Source organism: Periophthalmus magnuspinnatus, chromosome 22, assembly GCF_009829125.3.
Source record: "Periophthalmus magnuspinnatus isolate fPerMag1 chromosome 22, fPerMag1.2.pri, whole genome shotgun sequence".
NCBI classification, from domain to species: Eukaryota; Metazoa; Chordata; class Actinopteri; order Gobiiformes; family Gobiidae; genus Periophthalmus; species Periophthalmus magnuspinnatus.
Window position 1 is genome coordinate 17,620,459 of NC_047147.1, and position 21,105 is coordinate 17,641,563.

The following is a 21,105-nucleotide window of genomic DNA, read 5'->3' on the forward strand; positions in this document are numbered from 1 at the left end:
ATGAAAACATAAACAAAGATATGTTTTTGGAGCGCAGAGAATTCCTTTGTGGGTTTGCCTTTGAATGTCTGTCTTTGGTCTTGGCTGCAGCTTCTTGAACATGATCAGTGGTTTTACGTTGTGTGCACGAAACAAAACAAGATACAGGGAAACAAAATGGAAGCCGTAAAGGATGTGTTTTGGAGTAGACAAGGAACACACATATGAGCAATAAAAAATGCGTAGATCAAGGATGCTTCAAGTAGAGCCACAAATTGGTAGACAGTTGAGTTGAGGAAATGGGGAAGATAATCATACTCAATTTCCAGGTCTCTCGCTCACAATGACCTCAGTATTGAAAAACAGGGCCTCAAATTCAGTTGTATTGGAGCATCATGTGGGGTTTCAAATATTGCCTAAAAAGTATAATTTCTGAGGCACCTGTTTGTCTCAGTGGAGATGCTATTTCTTTACCTGGAATGTTCCACTGTATGGCATTAAACATATTTAACTATCTTGCATTTATTCAGTTACAGGAGTACAGGGGTATTTACTGCTCCAAAACTGATTGAAAACACTGTGTGCAGGGTCATAACTTGAAAATTGGCCCGGTGGCGTCAGCACGCATCTTCATGGAGATAGATATAAGTGTAATGTTTTACTGTGGTACACTCAAGGCCAAACAATAGCATCTCCATGGGGATGAAGAAAAGTTACATAGTGGGCCTTTAAGTTTCACTGCAGGGTATTTCAGGAGCTGTTAAAATAAAATCTGTAACCAATAACTTTTTCAAAATTCACTTTCACCACATTTAGTACATCCAGCGACTTCAAGAAGGCATGACAATAATTAACAACATATATGTTCTAGACCCGAGTTTATGTTTTAACTGATGCAAACCAAATATTATTTCTATTTCTCCCTTTAACCGCCTGTGTTGTGTTTACATTGCAGGACCCGGGCTACACATCATTCCTGTTCGATCAGCTCCAGACGTCAGGGAGCCATGAGGCGGGCAACTGTCAGGTGTGCTCCACTCCTCTGCAGCAGCTGAGGCAGGAGGCCCTCCACACACTCCACACTCCAGTCCTGACCCTCACCTCCGCACCGTCCTTCCTCCCGCAGCCAACCAGGTTCACCGTGTCAGCCTCCAAACAGATGTCCAGAAACCAGACGACCACCATCAGCAGCAGTGTCCCCTCACTGCTGCCCCTGGGGGAGAGGCACCGGGTCCAGGGGGCAGGGTCTAAGGCCAGTGTCCAGGTGACAGTGGCTGGGGCACAGCTCACTGGCTCCCTGGGCTCTGTGACCATCCAGGCACAGCAGTACCTCGAAGGCATGTGGAGCATTTCCAGGGTCAACAACTTCCTGCCTCAGCCCAAGCCGGTATGCAAATGTTCATTTTAAAGGCACTGGAACAAATGTGAAAAACAGAATTAGTTTAAATGCTTGAACTGCTCCAAACTACCAAATCACTGCTAACAACAAGTAGCTAACTAGCAGCGCACCAGCCTTACTTTGTAGTTTGCTGAAATAATTACATGCAGGCAGCACACAGCTGCCTCTTTTTGACCCTAACAGCGGTTTTTACAATATATCTGTACTGAGGCAAAACTACTTTTAATTTATTACATGAAAAAAATGGGTACAGCTCCTTTGAATTATGAAAAAAATGCAAATAAGAATGAATAGAGCTGACAAAACATTAGGCTCTAGCTGTTGAATTGACATGGGGGAAGGTAATGTACGTTTTCTATTGCTATTGTGCAGATTTTCTGGCCTGGTAGGTGTAATACAAGTGTAACAGACCTAGTCACACATATAAGAAATTAGGTTCAGCATTTGTATATTTCCTTTTGGATATTGCCTGTGCATACTATAGAGGTACTACCTCCTGCTCCATCTCAGAATAGATAATCTACTATCAGAAGACAGGAATTGTATTAAATGTGCAAATTACAGAATGAAATATATAGATAGAAATAGACATAGGAAATAAATAACAAGACTTAACTGGTTGTGAAACACATAAGGGGGTATTGTGTGTGTGTGTGAATTCCGACTGGTTATACTGTAAGTTTTAGTTGTATCGTCTGCGTTCTACTTGATCAAATTTACCAAGAAATAGGATGGCGTTACAGATTAAAGGACATATATTACTCTGTTTTCCTATGTATGTTAGAATGTTGTTTCCTCATTCCAAAAATATACCTAGAGCTGTGTTTTGAGTTCTTCTCTCAAATGGAAAACACTGTTCCACCTTGTGATGTCATGTGGTAATACAGGAAGTGCTCCACTTAGTTTTTAAATTCCATAAACCTTCACTAGAATCATTTTGGATCATTTCAAAATTAGATCCCAGAATTGCTCATCTCTACTGAACAAAAGATAAAAGGTGGATGTTAACTTGAAAATTACCTCTTCATGACATCATAAGGTGGAACAGAGCATTTTGAGCTTTGGAGATGTAGGCAGAATAATAATAAAGAGGTTATTCAAACATGTGAATGAAACTAAACACAGGTTCAAGTATGTTTTTGACGAGGTAACAACATTATAATTTGACTTAAAGCTCACAAGAGTCAGTTTTGCATAATATATAACACTAAAGCAAAAACATAAATAAAATATTAGAAAGGGATTATAATACAGGTTAGGACTGCTTCTTAGTCCACCTCAGACCTTGCCAGGTCTTGTCTCCAGCAGTTACCTCACATCTCCAGACGCTACCTAGCAGACAGTCAGTGTGTGTCAGAACAGACTGAACATCTGACCTTTCATTCCTCTGTAGTCAAGGAGCCTGAGTCATGTGGGGTCAAAGGTCACGGCAACACTAATCTGCTGACCTCCTCCCCAAGGCCAGGCCAAATGACCACCCGACAGAGCAGCCATAACTCTGCGCCATGTTGGATAAGCCTTCATGTTTGTGTTTGAAGTTTAAGAGAAGGACATAAGGGGTAATGATTAGAAGTGCTCTACCGCAATGAGAGCTGACACACTTAAGTTGAAGTAGCCATTTGAACTGTGTTTCAGGTTACTGATGTGTTCTTGTTGACAAGTAGAAGTAGTGTTGTGGTAAGAGAAACAGCTGGTAGAGTGTGGACTGGAGTTAAACAATACATGTAATTATTAACAATATTGTGAATGTTGTTTTCATGATATGCAAATTTGAATATTAGCAACTATCTTAAACTGCACAAAAAACAGCTGAAAAAATAAAATTATAGCAAACCTATTACCATCATCAGGTTACTAAAAATAGTGTTGTAGTGTTGTGTTTAGTGTTTCTAAAATGTCAAACTTGATTTTGATACTAATGAATAGACTCGATACTCAATACCAATTCCGATACCACGATGAGACTATTTCTTTGTCGCCCAGGTAGGTGCCATATTGGGCGTACACTATTCTATGTGATAAAGCTGTTCAGGAGTAAATTCAGAGGTAAGTACATTTTTATCCGGTGAACCTGATAAATATATATAGTGCTTTTCCACCATCAAGACACTGAAAGCACTTTACATCAAGGAACCATTCAACCATTCATACACTTGGTGGGTTAAGTGTCTTACCCAAGGACACAACGACATCATTCATCTGTGGGAGCTGGAATCGCACTAGCAACCTGAAGGGCAGTGGATCTGACTGCTCTACCAATGATTTTTATGTCGAGAGTGGAATTTGAACCACCAACCTTCGGATCAGTGGACAAACACTCTACCTACTACCTACCTACTGTTGCTACTGGGGTTTCTTTTTTACTTTCGATACCTCCTCAAATGAGTATCTAGTTTCAATACTGGTTTTAGTATCAATTAGATTGTCATTTTTGATGCTTTTTGACAACCCTAGCCATTATATTAATTTTTGTCAACATCAGCCACCCTAACTGAAATTAAAGTAAACATTATTAACTTGACTTTAAAGAAATGTGTAATAAAATATACATTGTCATATTATCTTAAGTAATGGAAGATGGGTGCCTCTGCCTCCAGTGCTGTAATATGTCAATGTCACGTATCCAAATAATACATTATTTGAGCTCTCTTGTTAACTACAACCACTTATAATTCTTGCTAGTGTTTTTCTTTTCCTTTTAGTGAAATGCCAAAGACAGATCCCTCATTCTCCTTTTAACGTCAACAAGTGCCAGTAGACATGCTTTATGGGCCCATCAAAAGCTTTCAACTGCGTATAGTATATGCAATCCCGGGCAAATCAAACAGGCTGGCACAGGAGGGAGGCGCTGGCTGGTGTCTAAAAGCAATTAGTGGCAGGAATGAGATGCCCGGTGCCACAAAGCTGAGAGCAGGGCCTCGGCACGCAGGCTGTAACGTCCCTTTAGGACATAGAGTTACTAACAGCACCAGTCTCTCAAGTCTACAACGTGTTTGGTTCATTAAAAGCAGGCCCAGAGAATGACTAAAACCACATCAGATCTGGAGAACTGGGAGTGAGGCCGCAGTGCCCAAAGCAAAAAGCTGTAATTCGTCACTTTGGGTTGAAAAGCATGCAGAGCTTTTCAGACAAAGAGGCAGAGATGAAGTGAGTGTAAAATGGTTCAGTGTGTGTCAGCGTGCTGGAGAGGGCCTCGGGCGCTCCCACACTCCAACCGGGATTGGACACCTTGATTTACTCTCTAGGGAAATACCTGGTTAACATAGAGTATGATGGTCGTGGTCACTGAAACGATGTGATCTACATTCCATCTATTCCCCCTTCTGCAAAGTGTGGATTTCTGTTTTTGTCTATACTATGCCAATTGAAAACCAGACAGCCCTCTTTCCAAGTTTTTACTCGTTTTAAAGATGCACTGTGTAACCTTTCCTCCACCTGCATCTCTCATTTTCTCATTTGAAGGTGTTTTTATTGCTCAGTACCTTGTATTCTTACTGTGAGCAGGGTTGTCTCTCCTTAGATATGACCTGTAACGCGGCCTGGTGTTGTCAACTGCTCTATAGAGTTGTTTAGTGATGATGCCACTTTGGGGTCCAAACCGAAACTTCACAGCTTTTTTCTACCTTTGTTTTTTTTCTTTATTCATCAGACAGTTACTTTTCAAAACTGCATATTTAACCACACATTGTATCAAATATGTAAATAATGTAGTAATATTCTAAGATAACATTTCGGTCACAGTTATAACCATAGATCCATGCTTATAATCTTGTTCGCTTTAAACGACTGCAATGTATTTTTTACGTGAGATGTATTGTCACTGAAAAAAGAAGAAATTAATAAACATGTTCATTGTTTTCATTCAGCTGATGGACCCGGAAGTGACATCACAGATAAGAAATGATTTTAAATGATTGTTGCCCTATAATATAAGTTTGGTTATATTCAAATTCAAATTCACTTTCAAGCTGCTAATTCTTCAATTCAGTTCACCTAAACATGCATGTTTTGTCCGGCACCCGACCAGCACATATGCCAATCTATAAAGCACAAGTGGTATTCTTGACCTATGCTTTCTTCCACTAGTTCCCCATTCTTCCATTACCGCCGGAGCCTGCTTTACTGCCACCAATTTGAAACCTGGCAGAAGATCTTGGCGCCTCTCCCTTTGGTGCAGCTGGTTTTGAATGGCATCTAACCAACTATCACCACGAAGAAAAGCGTTGGGCAAGCATCCATCCTCTTCCATCTCCCACTAATAATCGCCAATTCATTTCTTTTGTTAATTAAACACCATTGAGAAGAAGGAGCAGTGCATATGGCATCTCAGTGATTCCCTACTTCTGTTGGTAGCGCGATAGGCCAGATTAGCAGCATCTCCCCCTCTTCTACAGCAATTGTCTGTTTACCGCATGGCGCATAGGTCAGATAAAGTCTTGAAAAACCTGTGCACGACAAAGATGGCTGGGTTGATAGGACATCGACATTCGCTGCTCACTTTCAGACTTCATAACCGGCAAGCTACGGAACACTTTTATCTTTCCTCGCACACACTTTTTCATTTATCTTCTTGTCCATCCCTCACTTTCTCCAGTGGGGCAGAGACTGAGGGATCAGGGAGCGCTCGAGGGGTTAGGGGGTGTAAGGCTAGCTCGTTAGTGACTTTGAGCCCAAACAGACAGTTCTTCTAATTACCTGACCAGGGGATAGACCCAACCAACAGAGAGGCTTAGCAGACTTTAAAAAAATCCCTTGTTTTCAATTCGCAAGGGGACAGCACTTGATAGTTGGAGTTAGCGGTGGGCGATATGTTGTTAGAAAACGACTCATGATTCACAAGAAAAACATTTTTGTCCCACCCACTCCTCCTGCTTTAGCAATGCCCTGAGTGAGTAATATTTGAATTTAACCACTTGCAACTTTCAGAAGAAGCCTTTATCCATAGATTGTATATATAAGTGTACATAGCTATCCCACTAACCACCGTGTTCCATATAGGGAATGAGCATGGGCGCCAAGTGGTTTCTTCGAGGTCTGGTTCCAATTGACTTCTATTGAAAAATCTTTGACCCTCTCTCTGTAACTGCTGCTGTCAGACTCGTCATTCTGGTCTTTGAATGTTTGTATTAACTAGAGAGCGACCGATATGGGCTTATTCATGGCTGATACTGATACCGCCTGTTCCAGAGCAACCGCTGGCCAATATGTAGGGCTGATTTGGGTCCTTTTTCTGAAATTATTACCATTTATATTTACTACAAACTCTCCCAAACCTTTTTTTTTTTACCACAAACTTTTCAGAGTGTAGCACATTTAGCGCAGATATCTCTTTGTGTTAAAGTGTTGAAATAAAGCTTTGTCTATATGTCGCAACAAATCCACCAAAACAAAATATTGGCTTGTGCTGGAAAAGTTAAAATACTTGTCTGATATACTGGCCAACTGATATATTTTGGTCTATCTCTTATATTAACCCACTCTACATGATCCTAGTGTTTTTATTTCACTATTCTGTTCCTAAATCAAGATATGAAAATAAATAATGTACTAATCTGGTGCCTTCTTTCCCTGATTTTGCTGCGACTAGCGTTAGCAAGAGGTTCATTGACAGCCTCGTTGCTAGTAGCCCGCCCCCGCTAAACTAACGCTTATCCGCTATAACTGCTAGCATCGATAAGCTTTATTTGGTTGCAACTGAACGCTATGAGTGATGCCACACTAGTCTATGCAGTTACTGCAACAAGGCAATATAAAGATACTAACTTTGCATGAATGGTGATAAAATTGAAATCATAATCTGGCACTAAGAAAACTGTGATATGAATTTTTTGGCAGGTCGCCCGTAGTTGGAGTGTGTCTGTATTACTCGTGTTTAGGTTGAGTGTATGCATTCAGGCCAAACACTGAACTAAGGAGCAGCTGTGTGGTTTAAAACTGGCAGAGCGCTGGCATAGACTGGGCACCGTTGGAGGTTGGACGGCCGGGCTTCCTGTACGGGTGTCACTGAAGTGCTTTAGGATTTGGTGCCAGAATGTTATGAGTCCACTTCCCCCTGGTCTGAACCGGTCCCAGCACTAGAGACCAGCAGACAGGAAAGCTCATAACTAGAGTTTACAGTGTTAATCTTGGCAACTAATAGATTCCGCCATTCTGTCATAGCTTTCATTAGTACTCTACAATGTGATAATTTTGCCAATGAAACTATAAAAATACTATAAAAATGACTAAAGTATAAGCACAAGCGCAGACATTTTAGTTGACTTATCAAATCTAAACACGAATTGGAATGATTTGAAATATACTTTTTTGCTTCTTCTGCCAATACATTTAGTCAGCGAAGACATTTCATAGACGTGATAGTGAGTAAAGCAGGAAATATTTTTGTCAAACAGTTGAAATGAATTTAAAAGTGTTGTTTAAAATAACAGCAGAATATTTGACTGGGCTTCCATGATGACGTCCCGGGAGAGAGGAACTGGACCCAAGATTCTCAACTGTGATAACAAGCTGCAGGAGCACATCACGGGATTTAATGTGTAGTTTTTACTCTTAGGCATTCTGGGAAATATAGTTCAATGCTTTTCAGTTAAAATGCAGGGCTGTAGTTGACTAAAGAAATTTTTGGTCTACTAAAGACATTTCCTCCGATTGATTAGTTGACTAAAAAGGGGGAGTGGCAAAAGCTCTCAAAACTATAATGTATCTCTATAAATCTGTCCCAAAGTGCACTCACAAGACTACAACTGCACGGGAGGTTTAAAAAAGTTCTAGGAAACTTGTCAATCATGGGTTTAATTTGCCTTTTTACATAAATCTACAGCTAACTCACTCACTCCCTAACTAACTCCTCCTTTTTGCTGTTGCTCCATATAAATCCTTGTAATCTAAATGAAATAATTAGTCCACTTGTACAAATTTTGGTTGGCTAAGCCTCCATCAAACGCTTAATCAACTTAACGACTATAAGTGTACAGCTCTATTAAAATGAATGCGAAAGTCTGCAGTGCAAAAACCTGCTCCTGCTTCACTGTCAGAGTAATGTCACCATTTTATGATGTATAGTGTTCACATGTCAGGCTTATAAATAGTGTAGCTTACATCTGCGCGTGACAAATGGTGTATATACTGGAGTGGCTTTATAAAGAGAATGCTAAAGGATGTTATTTTAGTGAATATAGGCTAAACATAGGTGGTAAATATACAGACGGGTTTTACTCAAGGGTCTTATGGAACGCACTTTCTATCGTATTACATGTCAACTTTATTACACAACCGCATAGGTGTCAATGTTATTAATGATCCTGTCTGTATTTGCTCAATTTCTACCTCAAACCAGTTCTCATCAGCCCCTATTGATCACTGTCTTGCAGGATAACACCAGCTTCTTAGCATAGGATTAACCTTTTGTCCATTTGGAAAAGTGTAGACTACAGGCTGTATAATTAGGACTCGGGAGCTCTTGTGTTGCTCTATTAGCAGCCAGTGAAGCATATAGCGTCTAGCCAGCACAATCATTACTTCGTCTGTAAGAAAGTTGGGGCTATTGTGTTGGTTGCTAAACAGTTTGAGTAGTGACAGATAGGACTGCGTTCAGGTGGTGTTTGCAGTGCATCTTTTTGGCAGGAGTAGCAGTAGCCGTGGGGTGAGTTTGTGAATACGTTGCCTTCCAGAGCAGGGAGTGCCATCGGAGATACAGGGCTGACACCTCGTAAACATTTGAGCTATGGAACAAATCTCAGTGCTTGGACTGTTTACAAGGCCCGTGTCATAGTCAAAAGTGGCTCTTCTGGATGTGCAAAGTTGTGATGGGGTTATTCATAGGAGAGATTAAATATACATTATGCAACTTTTCTGGTGTGAGGTCTGTCATTTGCTGCTTTCTTAGCTATAGCCTCAAATGTATCTTGCGTTTATTTGAGTTCAGATGTTATTGCTAAAGAAACCACCTTGTAAAACATGTCTTCTTACTGATCTTGTCCCTGTGGCAGTAGCTAAGTTTAATACATACTGCGGAACTCTTCAGTCAAAACAAACACATCTCCATCTACCAGAAATATTACTTACTGTGCCTATAATTCGGCAAATTAGTTTGACAAACAAGAAAATAGGATGATATGCATATATTAAGTGATGTCTCTGCTATTCAACAAAAGTACAGTCCCTCTTCAGCAGTAATAGCTCCACTATCTGTCCAGTAACTATCATAAATAGTCTCTCTTCTTTTTTGTGGGTGCCCTGTCAAAATACAGAAAAATGAATTTAAAACATTAAAAACAGGTGCAGGTATAAGTGTAAAAGTTTGTAACCAGATTATTAAATTACGTTTTTTGCTTGTCCTTGAAATATATTCCATTTTTGTGAAGCAAAACAGCCAAAAGCCCTTTTTCAGATTTCAGTTCTGGCGCTTAGACTTATACGATCATGTGTTCTTGTTTTAAATGTTCCTGTATCAATGATTAACAAGCAAGTGAGATATTCTAGCGGTCTATGAAGTAGTCCAGGAGTACTTGAAGCAGGTCTAGAGCCCATTTTCAGTTAATCCCGCATCATGTTAATTCAATCCCACCATATATTTTCAGATTGTTGTACGCCTACCCAATCTCAATCATAATTAAATCTGCTCATTTGTAAAGTCTACAGACAAGGATCATAACAGTTACTTTCACTAAATAGATATATACATCTCTTTTGTTAAACCATAGGAGTGCAAATGTAATCAAGAACAGGGTGGGGTGGACGCTAGTGATTTCATTGCTAATTAAACATGGGTTATCGCTTAATTACAGTTAGCCCCAGCCAGCATAGCCCTGGTAAAGCCTTGCCTTTGTCGTTCCCAAGGGGAGCTCTCTGCTGTGGAACCTGCTGACTCCGTGCGCTGGTGACTGGACACAACATCTGCCTGTCCATCTGTAACCACGGAAACAAGAGTGAAGCTAAATGAACTGGAAGAAAGTAATTTAAAATGTGTGTGTTTTTTTTTATTTTTAGGTTGCTGGTTTGACATCTGGAGTGGATGTATTAGCCTCGCAGGGACACATGACCACCTTGACCACTGCCACGACCACTAGCACCGCCCTAACGCCCTGTAGACTGAGGAGCACAACCCACTCGGGGATCCCAGCACCCAGCGTCTCCGCCCACCCACCCGCCTCCTCTACGGCAACATCCTTCTTCATTAGGTAAGCCCCTCCCCCTATACATATTGCATACTTCTTGTCAGAATTACATTAAGACAACAGATTGCAGTCAGTATATTTACATGTACTGAATTGAAGCAGTACTGGCTTATTGTTTTGGTTGTAAAATGGTTGGTAACTATGTTATCATTTGCTTACTCATAGTTGTGCTTTGATTGATTCATGCATGTTAGAGTAATCCTGCGTTGTCCTGCATTTGAAGCATGGGAGCTCAGAAAGTTTCAGTTAAAATAATAATGAAAATGAAGTTTTACAATGAGAATCAGCGGAGAATCAGTTCTGCAGTTTTGAACAGGAATTGAATGGACATGTTTTAAAGTAATTTTAGATCAATATTTATATTTACTATCTACAAAATGTAAAAAATATATCGACATATGTGATCATTTGTCACATAAGAAAAAAGTAATATAGCCTTCATTAACTACCATGTTCAGGAGTGACAAAATTCTTTTATCACCTAAAGCTGCCATTTTTTCACTAATAGATGGCAAATGTTAAACCTATTCCCCGCTCACCTGGCCTTGCCCCCCTCACCTGGCCTTTGTTCATGTTCACCTGGTCTTCTGTCAGGCTAAAGCGGGCACACTATCAGACAGCAGTAACGTAGATAACATCTAGTGGTGAAATGCGAAAATACAACAGGGGCGCTTCGTTTACTCCTTATTTCAAAAGTAATGTTATGAAAAAATGTGATATTCAGTGTTATGATTGAGCAATAATTTAAGTGTGGAAGACTCAAAACTATTTTATATTGACATAATCATGACTAACATTAAACTTTATAATATTTCTATTTGCATTTTGATTTTACCAAACAGATTTTGCAGCCCTCATATAACCCTAACTGCGCTTGTCAAAACCAGATTAAAATGTTAGATCGCTATGTTTACTATTTAGGCCCAGTGCGCATTGAGCCATCACTTGTGTGTAGGTGTACATGAAGTAATCCTACAGGGAGATATGCAGGGACTCGCCTCAGTCTCCACCACAGGGTCATGGAGTTAACTGCTATGGGGGGGTACCAATTCCAAGGAGGTGTTGCTCTTGACGCGGATGAATTGCTGCACGCTCTGGGATATGGATCATCATCAGGCTAAATGAACCTCTAGTGCAGGCTCCAGTGCTCGTGAATGGATAATACTATTACATAATTTGATACCAAGTGGGCGCGTCTCACGAAAGGGGCTTAGGTTAAAGACACTTATTGTTCTGTGGAATTTCATGTTGAGTTACTTTTTGACGGCTGATTTCCGATTATGTGGTAATAAGGATTGTTGCAGTTGTTTTGACGATTTATTTTGGTAGTTGTGAAGTGGAGGGAAAAAAATGGTTAGTACTTATGCCTCATTACAAGATGGTCCCTGGTTTGATTCCCAGAACTATTGTCACCGACTGCTCCTGACAGGTTGCTACACTGGTGGTGTTGATGAATTGGGCAAATGCAAGATTCCCAAAATGGTCAATAATAAATGGTTTCGTCCTCCAGGGGGGTTTCTAGCATGAAGGGGCGTGGGTCTTTTTAATTGCCAGGTCCACAGCCAGTCCTCTGTCAGTAAGTGCAAGTGGTTTGGAGCAGGGTCCAGACCAATTCCATATTTATGTGGTTTAAACAATAAATAAGTAAAGCCAGTATCAAAATTGTGCTCAGTCTATACAAAGATTCATTTTCTTTGCCGCATCAACCAGCTTTAGTTGTAGATATGTGCAGACTCTATGCTAACCAACAACTTTTTGATCCCACCCATGGAAATTTCACTTCCATTGTCTTCAAATACTCAAACATTGGCTTAAATATTGCACTTGTTAGTTTGGGCTTCAGACAGACTACACCCTTGACCACCTCTGCAAATCACCATCCAAAGCTATTTTTTAATTTTTATTTTTGTTTAGTCTATCGCATTGTACTACTTGTTTTGTTTAGCATACTTCCACCTTCCCTCCTCTCCTTGGCTTCTAGCTCTGCTGCTGTGGTGGCTGAGGCTCCCCTGGGGACTCCATCAGGCTCCTCTGGCTGACCGGACGCTGCAGTGTGCCACATTGTCAGTGATAGATTTCTCTGGCAGTGGGTCAGTGCATACATTCCCCTGCCTCTTCTCTCTGAGGAGCGCTATGCCATAATGAATGCCGCCGAAAAGGAAACTGGCTGGAGTGACAGAGGAGAGTGATGCATTGGAGTATTGAAGTTGGGCATTGGAGGTGTGTGTGGGGGTGGGCAAGTGGGGGCAGATAGAGGCACCCGGGGACTGTGACAACTGAGCCATAGGGAATCAATATAGAGTTAGCATTTCCCAAAAAGAAAGATGGAGGTTTAGAGGTCAGCGCTTACAGTAGTTGACAAAATATATCTCAGCATGGCCATAATGCAAAACACTGTTGAAAAAAGTTTGTAAGATTTGTTTTAAGTCCAAGTGTACCACATAATGTGTCAAAACATTTCATATTATCCTTTCATGCCAATTCAACCTACTCATTTAGTTATTCAAACCACAGGAGATTCTTCCATGCTTGGATAAATTGTGTATGTCAGTGCTGTGCCAAGAATTGCCTCTAGCGTCAAACATATAAGAGGAAGGATTGTATTACCTTCTTTTCTTATTTTAAAGCCACAGTATATGACTTTTTTCTGCCAAAGAAAAAACTTTTTTTCACTGAAGTAAAAGCATGTTTTTTTTTTCATTATGAATGTTTTTGTTGCACTGAAAAATATGCATCCTTACCCTGAGCGGCCCGAGCTTGCACCTCCACAAACCTGACTTGGCTATAATCTTCCACAGTATGGCATTAAAAATGATCTATCTCTATGGAGAATGTTTTGAACTTTGTATTTCCATGGAATCACGCCAGTGCCTTTCCACCTTCAGAAAGTTACATCCTGTCACTTTAAGATGGAATGCATTGAATAATATGACATTCATTCAATGCATTTTCAATTTTTGCAGTTATTTTATTATTTTTTGTACAGTTTAACAGGTTTTTTTTTTGCTAAGAAGACATTCCAGATTTTCTTCTTGATCTTCTCCTTCCTGTGTCCTGCTCTCTGTCCCAAGAGCTTGTTCCTTATAGGCCGGGCTAACGATTGACACAGATTTATGAGATAGCATGTTTTCTTTGGATGAGCGCTCAAAAGAATTTCAGATAAAGAAGTCTAGAGGGAGGTGGTCCTGTTTTTTTCCCCTGAGCATGTCCAAGAGGGGCATCAGGGCTGGAGGTGAGAGCCACACCTCATGTTTCATCCCACAGATAAACCTGTGCCAAGAATGTGGTGTTTTACTTGGCTCCAACTAGCACGATGACAATGGGACGACTTGGCACAGTAGGTGAGGGTGATGCACTGGAAATGGAAGAATAGCTCAACCTGCTCAAATAAGAATTACTTAAAAAAAAAAAGAAAAAAAAGAAAAAAGTAAACTAGTATTGAACGTACTACAGATACTCATTTGAGCAAGTATCTATACTAAAAAAGTCACATTCACAGGACAGAAATGTACCTTTCCTGAATAGCTTTAGAATGATCTTGAGCTGTATCAGAACAAATACTACATGGGGAATATACGCCCATGGACCACTATAGAACCTACCGGGGTGACTGAGGGATTACACAGATATCATTGTGGTATCAGTATCGAGTCTATTCCTTGGTATCAAATGTTTGAAATATTAGTATCGTTGAACACTACCTTAAAATTATACTTTGGCAATACACATTTATGACTCTAGTCTTCTACAGTAAACACGATGTAAATGTACCAACACGTTATGTAGCCTTATCAAAGCATATGTTGTGGAAGCATCGCCTAGCAACTATAGCTAGAATGTTACACACACCAATGTACTTGCTTGCATGGTACATTTGGCTAATTTGAGGCAGAATATTTGCAGCTGTTGTCGACAATAGCATCACTATTCTCATGCGTGCTCACCCTTGTACCTCATCACTGCACAAATACTGTCAAAAACCTAAAACAACTCAATCAACCAATAGTTTTTCTCCCCTCAAAGTGCTTGAATTAGGAAAAGGAGAGCGAAATGAAATTAGCGTCCTTGCTCTGTTAGCCTTGATTGAAAACCCACATCTGATTAGTATTCCTTTTTGTTCTCGAAAGATACAATTAGCGAGAATGCACATTTGGATCCTGAGAGCCCACGACCAAAGAACAGAGTAGAATCACTAAACAGCCCCCTGTACCCCGGTGGAGTGAGGAGGCCTCCTTAGACACTTGTCTGACATTCACTAACACCGCTTCCACTCCCAGATGAAATTTTAATTAGAATGCAATTAGGAAAGACTCTAGCAGCTTTATCTAGCCACAGCGCTGAGAGAAAAAGAACCCATTCATTGTTTAATTTCACAAAATGGAGTACTCAAGCGTTCAGCTGTTTAAAAAAGCATTACGTTTGTTTCATTGGAGGTGTCCACTGAATTGAGAAAAAATCATTTCCGTGTAAATGGCAGTTTTTATGGAGGGTCAGAGGCATGATTTAACCTCTTCCTGTTATGAATGACTCCATTTCACAGGCGCTCTGCATATGCTGTCAGCTGACCTAATCGTGAGTGTTAAGCCAAAAGAAGTGATGGTTGTCGTGGTTACTGTTCGACCATAGCAACAAACGGTGAATGTTGAGGTAATGCGTGTAATTTTATGAAGTGCTGTCGCTGCCAACATATGCCTCACAGCACTTATAGGCGCCGATTATTGTTGGACTATGCTTTATGGGGAATAACATATTAGTGTCCTTAACATGCAATCAATGTAAGGCCTGGTGTAATTAAAGGCAAGGTCTTCTGGTAGTTTTAAAGGGTAAGGCTATGTTCACAGGAATATAAAGGTTGATCCCTGCAGACGCTCAGATCAAGGCTTTATCCACACTAATGCTTTCTGTGGTTTTAAGTGCTCTCAGGCTAAACTATGTCAGATGTCTTTCACATTTTTTTTTATTTACAAAAACACAAAACTATCGACTTGTCTCCTTTGGTGTTGCATTGATCAGTGTCATGAATGATCCTGATGACATATTGATTCATTTTGCCAGTTTTGTTTTAGTCTTGTATAAAATCTATTTGCATAGTGAATCACATACTGTATTTGTCTGGGCTTTGGGGTAATACAAAACAAATACTTTTCTGTCACATTTTTTTAAAACTATATCTAAAATGTAGATTTTCTGCAAGGCGACCCTCCTGTAAAATAATCTACATATTGATTCCCATTGATTGTTCACCGATGACCTATGATTCTGAAGATGAAAATGAACGTGCCCATAGTTCTCAGACCAGAGTTGCTTTGTTACAATGAGCACACAGTGCATTCATTAGTAGAAGTGAGCAGTCATCCGGCTTCCTGTTCTATATAATTGTGTAAAACAAGCAGAAGCAAAGATGACCTGGGGTCAGTGATGACCAATTGGTAATTAGACAGTGTATAGTGACAGAAAGACAGGGGGGGGTCAGGGGCTGAGCTGAGAGCGGACACAGCGTGGATGTGAATGCTTATCATTAGAGTATGACAGAGGGCGGCTGTTCGGCTGATGGTGCTAAGCACTGATTGTGACAGAGCATATGATTAGTGTATTGACACAGTGTGAGTAATGGAGGCAGGTGGGGCTCACAGCAGGCTCTAGCCTGGCCTCCTCACACATCACACCTCCAGCTCTGTTCCATTTACACCTGCTCTGAGGCTGGGGCTGGAGCTGAGGCTGGCTCTGCTCCAGGGGGACTGCCTGTGACCACTGTAGTCTGACACCAGGTTATTTCTACTTCGTCTATTGTTGCCTGTTGTTTATGTAGATCTAGAGACAGTCTCCTTTCATGGTCACTTTGCTCTTCCAAGTCATCACACACAGCGGAGGGCTCATTTGCACCCTCTAAATGAATGTAAAGACCTTGGAGACATAGCAGGAGTTTGAAGTCCTTGTGTACTGTGGCAGTGGCACACAGGCAGTATGGGGCAGAGCACACAGCTGTTTGGAGGAATGCTGCCTTGAGGGCTGTGAGGGGAAGTGCTTTTATGGGCATGTGTGTCCACCCTGCAGCTGCTGCCCAGGTGAATGTGTGCAGTAATGACTGTGATTGTGCGAGAGGTATCCTGCTGTAATTGTAACAGCCTCTCTGCTACTCAATACGCATGGCCCTGCCTTTGTGTCAACACTCACTCTGCCCTTCATCCCCAGGCTATTCGCAGTCACCATAGAAACAAGTCATTAGCTTGTGGAAGTAAAATGTCACTGATTTTTCTTTCAAAAGTGCGGATTGGAAATCAGGAAGTTGAAACGTGTCTCTCAGAAGCACTGGACTGTAATTTAGTCCAAGGGAGGGATGAGAGACTCTTCAGTCTGAGACCTGTGGAATGGAAGTGCAGACTTTTCTTTACACTCATCCACAACTGTTTGGGTTGGGCTTACATCATTGCAGTATTAGAGATAGACCAGCCCTACCATACAGCTGTGCTTGGAGAATGACTGATCTGTAATTAGTGTAATCTGCTGGTTTCGTTCTACTTTACAACCCATGATTTGTTTTCTGCACACTAGTGTTTTATAGTTTCTGTTTAGGATAGGGAACTAACAATTTCCAAATCTCATTTATTAACCTAAATGTACATATTAAAATATTTTTGGAAATGTGACATTAAAATTGAAGTGACTTTATTCATGTATACGGCTAAACTGGATCAGCACAAAGGACCTGAATGCAGTTCCTTGTATTGTTTTACCATAACACTATAAAAATCATCAAATTTAGAGCCAGATTTGCCATTGCTATCTTCTGTAATTATGACATTCCTTGCAGTGACACTTGTAACTTATAACAGCGGTGGTCAGCGGTGGTCACTCATGCAGTGCGCCTGTAGGCCTGTGCTCATGGAGATTGCCCTCTGACTGACAGCAGGGGTCTGAGTCACTGACAAATGAGCCGGGAGTATTAGGAGGAGGGTCTCTGCTCTCCGGGATACTGAGATAACCATCCAGAGAAGACTCAGGGCTCCAAAGACAAGGATGTTTTTGTGGAAGTTTTCAACATTTAACTTTGGAGGGAAATACTGACTTGTCATGGGAGTGAAGTAAGTGGCCAGATAGTTCAGCTGGATGCACGTCTTTTTTCAGATGTACTATCTCCTATTGCTCCTCACCTCTCCTTGTGTGTGTCGTATGCTATGTGCAGTTTTGTGAGGTGGTTGTGTCTGGACTGTCTGCTCCCTGGAGGTGGTGGGGTAATGGTCTTCCTGTCAGCCCATAGTGAGACAGATTCTAGTACGGAGTCGGAGTGTGAGCTGAATGTATAGCACAGCACACAGAAATCTCAGAGCCAATGTGAGGTTGTAACTGTTATTCTACTGCCACCTCAGCCTGACAACTGATGCATGTGTGTTGACTATAGGGATGCCACGGTGGAAATACTATAGACACTTGAAACCTGGTATTGTCAATATACTAATTTGTGGATACCTATGGGCAATTATAGTACCATTACAGCTATTTTATTTCATTTTGAACACTACCACTAAATATGCAAACATTTTGAGTTGCAAGCTCCTTCAGGTGCTCTCCAGTTTGTGAGTTTACCTATTTCAGAGTTCGTTTGATCCACTTTTTGTCCTCCTTTGGATAATTTCTTGTTTAGAACTAGTGGAAATGATGTAGTCCACTTTTAGTCCTAGATTAGATCTGGAATTGTCCTTTTAAATACTTGATTTGGATCTGGTGGTACTCAGAAAGCCAAATTTAGAGCCAATGTTTTAGATTTGTGAATATTTTAAAACAATTATGGCTATTTTATCCAGTTTTGTAGTTTAGATGCTTGTGTTTCTGATGCACATACAATTTTACTATCATTTTGTACAGCTATAAATAATCCTTTAACAGAGAATAGTTCGTCACTATGGCTGAGTGGGTAGATTCTGCAGTTGTGTGTTGAATGAAGCACCACCTGCTATAATGGGTCCAATGGGAATACTGGTACCCCAATGGGAGAAGGTTTTGTCTGCCATGGAGAGTGGCAGTACCATGTGAGGGGGTCAGCTGTGATGTGAGGTACAGAGGTGTAGATAGAGATCGGCCTGTTCTACAACCTCAGGGAGCTACAAGTAGATATATCTGACCAGCATCAGTCATCCACCCACACAAATGCTCAGACTGTCTGAGCCTCTGTCAGGGAAATACAGGGAATCTATTGTACATCTTTGTGAACTAAGTTAGTTCAATCAACACACCACTTTTGTTATATTAATATGAAAAGTGTTTGGTTTCTTAAAGGGCCCATGTTATGTAATTTTCTGATCTATGTTATAATGTTGTTTCCTCATCAAAAACATACCTGGATATATATTTTGCTTCATTCACACCATTCACACACGTTTAAGACACACACCCTGCATATTTAGTTTTTCTCTCAAACAGAAAACACTCCCATATTGAGATGTCATGTGGTGATACAGGAAGTACTCCACTGTGTTTTTTAAACTCCATAAACCGTCACCAGAATCATCTGTATAATTTCAGCCATGGAATTCCGTTCTCTACTAATCATAAGGTCAGAGCTGTTAATATGAAAACTACCACTTCATGACATCACAAGGTGAAACAGAGCATTTTGAGCTTTGAAATGGATAGACTAATATCAAAGGAAGGCTCAAACATGTGTGAATGAAACAAAACACAACTTCAGGTATGTTTATGATTTAGGTAACAACATTATAACATGGTTTAAAAGTAACAAGAGTCAGTTTTGTGTAATATGGGACCTTTAAAGTGCATAATACAGGTTTTTTGACATTGTTTGGTGGGATAATACCTGTGGTAAATATTTACCACAGTTTTACATCAGTCAAGTGGCAGTGGAAAAAAAGAAAAAAAGAAGAAAATTACATCCAAAATGCAGGGACAATTTACCAACAAGGAAGGCATTTTTCTAACAGATTAAACATTGATTTAACAAAATAAATGTGTTTTCATTTATTTTTTATTAGTCTAATCATAACTATTGTGTAATTTGACAGGTTTTGGCTCTTGTTAACATTACAGTTGCTAGTGAACTGTTTTGTCTACATATGTCATATCTGCTGCCCATGTACAACCAGGAAGTAAAATTATAAATAATTTTTTTTAGAATGTATTATGTCATGTTTTAGTGTAATGAGCACTTCAGCCTGTCATCCACTATACCCTGACTCCTACCCCGAGCCCTTCATTAAGTAGGTACAAAGCCTGACTCATTCTTGAAAAACTATTGATCTTTTTTCCTTACAAATCTACTCTGTCTTCGCAGCACCACTATTTGATGCTTGAAATTTTACCTTTTATAACTTTTGTAATTTTGAAGTTGTAAGAGTGTGGTCTTGACTAGTTTCTTTCGATACTTGTACAATCATTTCATACTTCATTGTCTTCAGGTGTTGCAATCTTGGTTTTCAAACATTAGGTTTTGAAGGGCATTTCTCATTCAACCAAAGATAGGTGTTTTTTTTTTTGCAATTTTCTGACAAAGTTACATTTTATTGATAGAAAAAACATAGAAATGATTGTATTATTATGTTTGTCCCTCCACTTTGAATTCTCGTCTCTATCCCTCCTATCCAGTTTGATCAAAGTGCGATACATTAACCCCACTACTCTCCCCATACCTCTAGAGACACTGCCTAATCACCTATTGTCATCATGTACCGCAAACAACCCGGTGATAAGGCCACAGACAGCCTAGTACTTGTGGATGGGATAACCCTGCAACCTTTTGCCAAAAAACTGAGTCAGGAAGTCTGGCTGCTCCACTCACATTGCCTGGGGCGCGTGGGGGACTCGGAGGGGGGCTCTAGAGGGGGCTCTGGAGGGGGGCTCGTTTGCCACTGCTCCAAAACAAAGGCCTAAAATGCTGACTCAAGCATGCACGCTAACCCGGTCCACCCCACCAGCTCTATGGGGAGAAAGGGTATGTTCTTTTCCATTGGAGTTGCGAGGTGTTCCGAACTGTATACAGAGAGGCTATTGTGTTTTAAATGTCCGCATCAAATGAACAGGTCCTGTGTAGGCAGCAGGCCATGCCCTACAATCCCACCTCCCATTTGTCATCCCACGTCTAGCATTCCTTTAGCATTCGCGGCTAACAGTTGCCCGCAGCCACTGTTCTGATCACTACCGCACTGTTAGCTTATCGTGCTTTGGTCGGGCATTTCTCTAAGTTCCTCCGATTTGAATAGATATGAAGACATTGGGGGCAGAGGCGTACCATCTAAACCTCATTCTGTCAAAGGTGTCATGCAAATCAAGTCTATTATAGCTCCGATTTGTATTCCGGAAGCATCGTGCGGGAATGTGGGAGAATAAGGAAAACTCAAATGCAGCGTGCTCGGAAATTGCACTGGAGAGTTTTATATGCTATTGTGTGAGGCGGCAAATGGACCCCCTCTGGCCCGAGCTCCCATGAGCCTTTGCGTCGCACCATCCGCACAAACAAAGATGGCTCCCGGTGAGTTTAACTGTGCTCTTCGGTTCCTCATAAATGACTAATAGATGCCCAATCAGCTATTTGCGGCTGAT

At 40.7% G+C, this 21,105-nt stretch overlaps 1 protein-coding gene across 3 annotated transcripts in view; it reads left to right on the forward strand.

Annotated features, from left to right (window-relative positions):
• Positions 1 to 21,105, forward strand: part of kif26ab (kinesin family member 26Ab) — a 93,412-nt gene that overhangs the window by 38,354 nt on the left and 33,953 nt on the right. For all 3 annotated transcript variants that reach the window (XM_033988376.2, XM_033988377.2, XM_055231095.1), the window contains exons 3-4: positions 935 to 1,366; positions 10,367 to 10,557. In XM_033988376.2, coding sequence (XP_033844267.2) covers positions 935 to 1,366; positions 10,367 to 10,557 — 623 coding nt within the window. The remainder of the gene's footprint in view (positions 1 to 934; positions 1,367 to 10,366; positions 10,558 to 21,105) is intronic.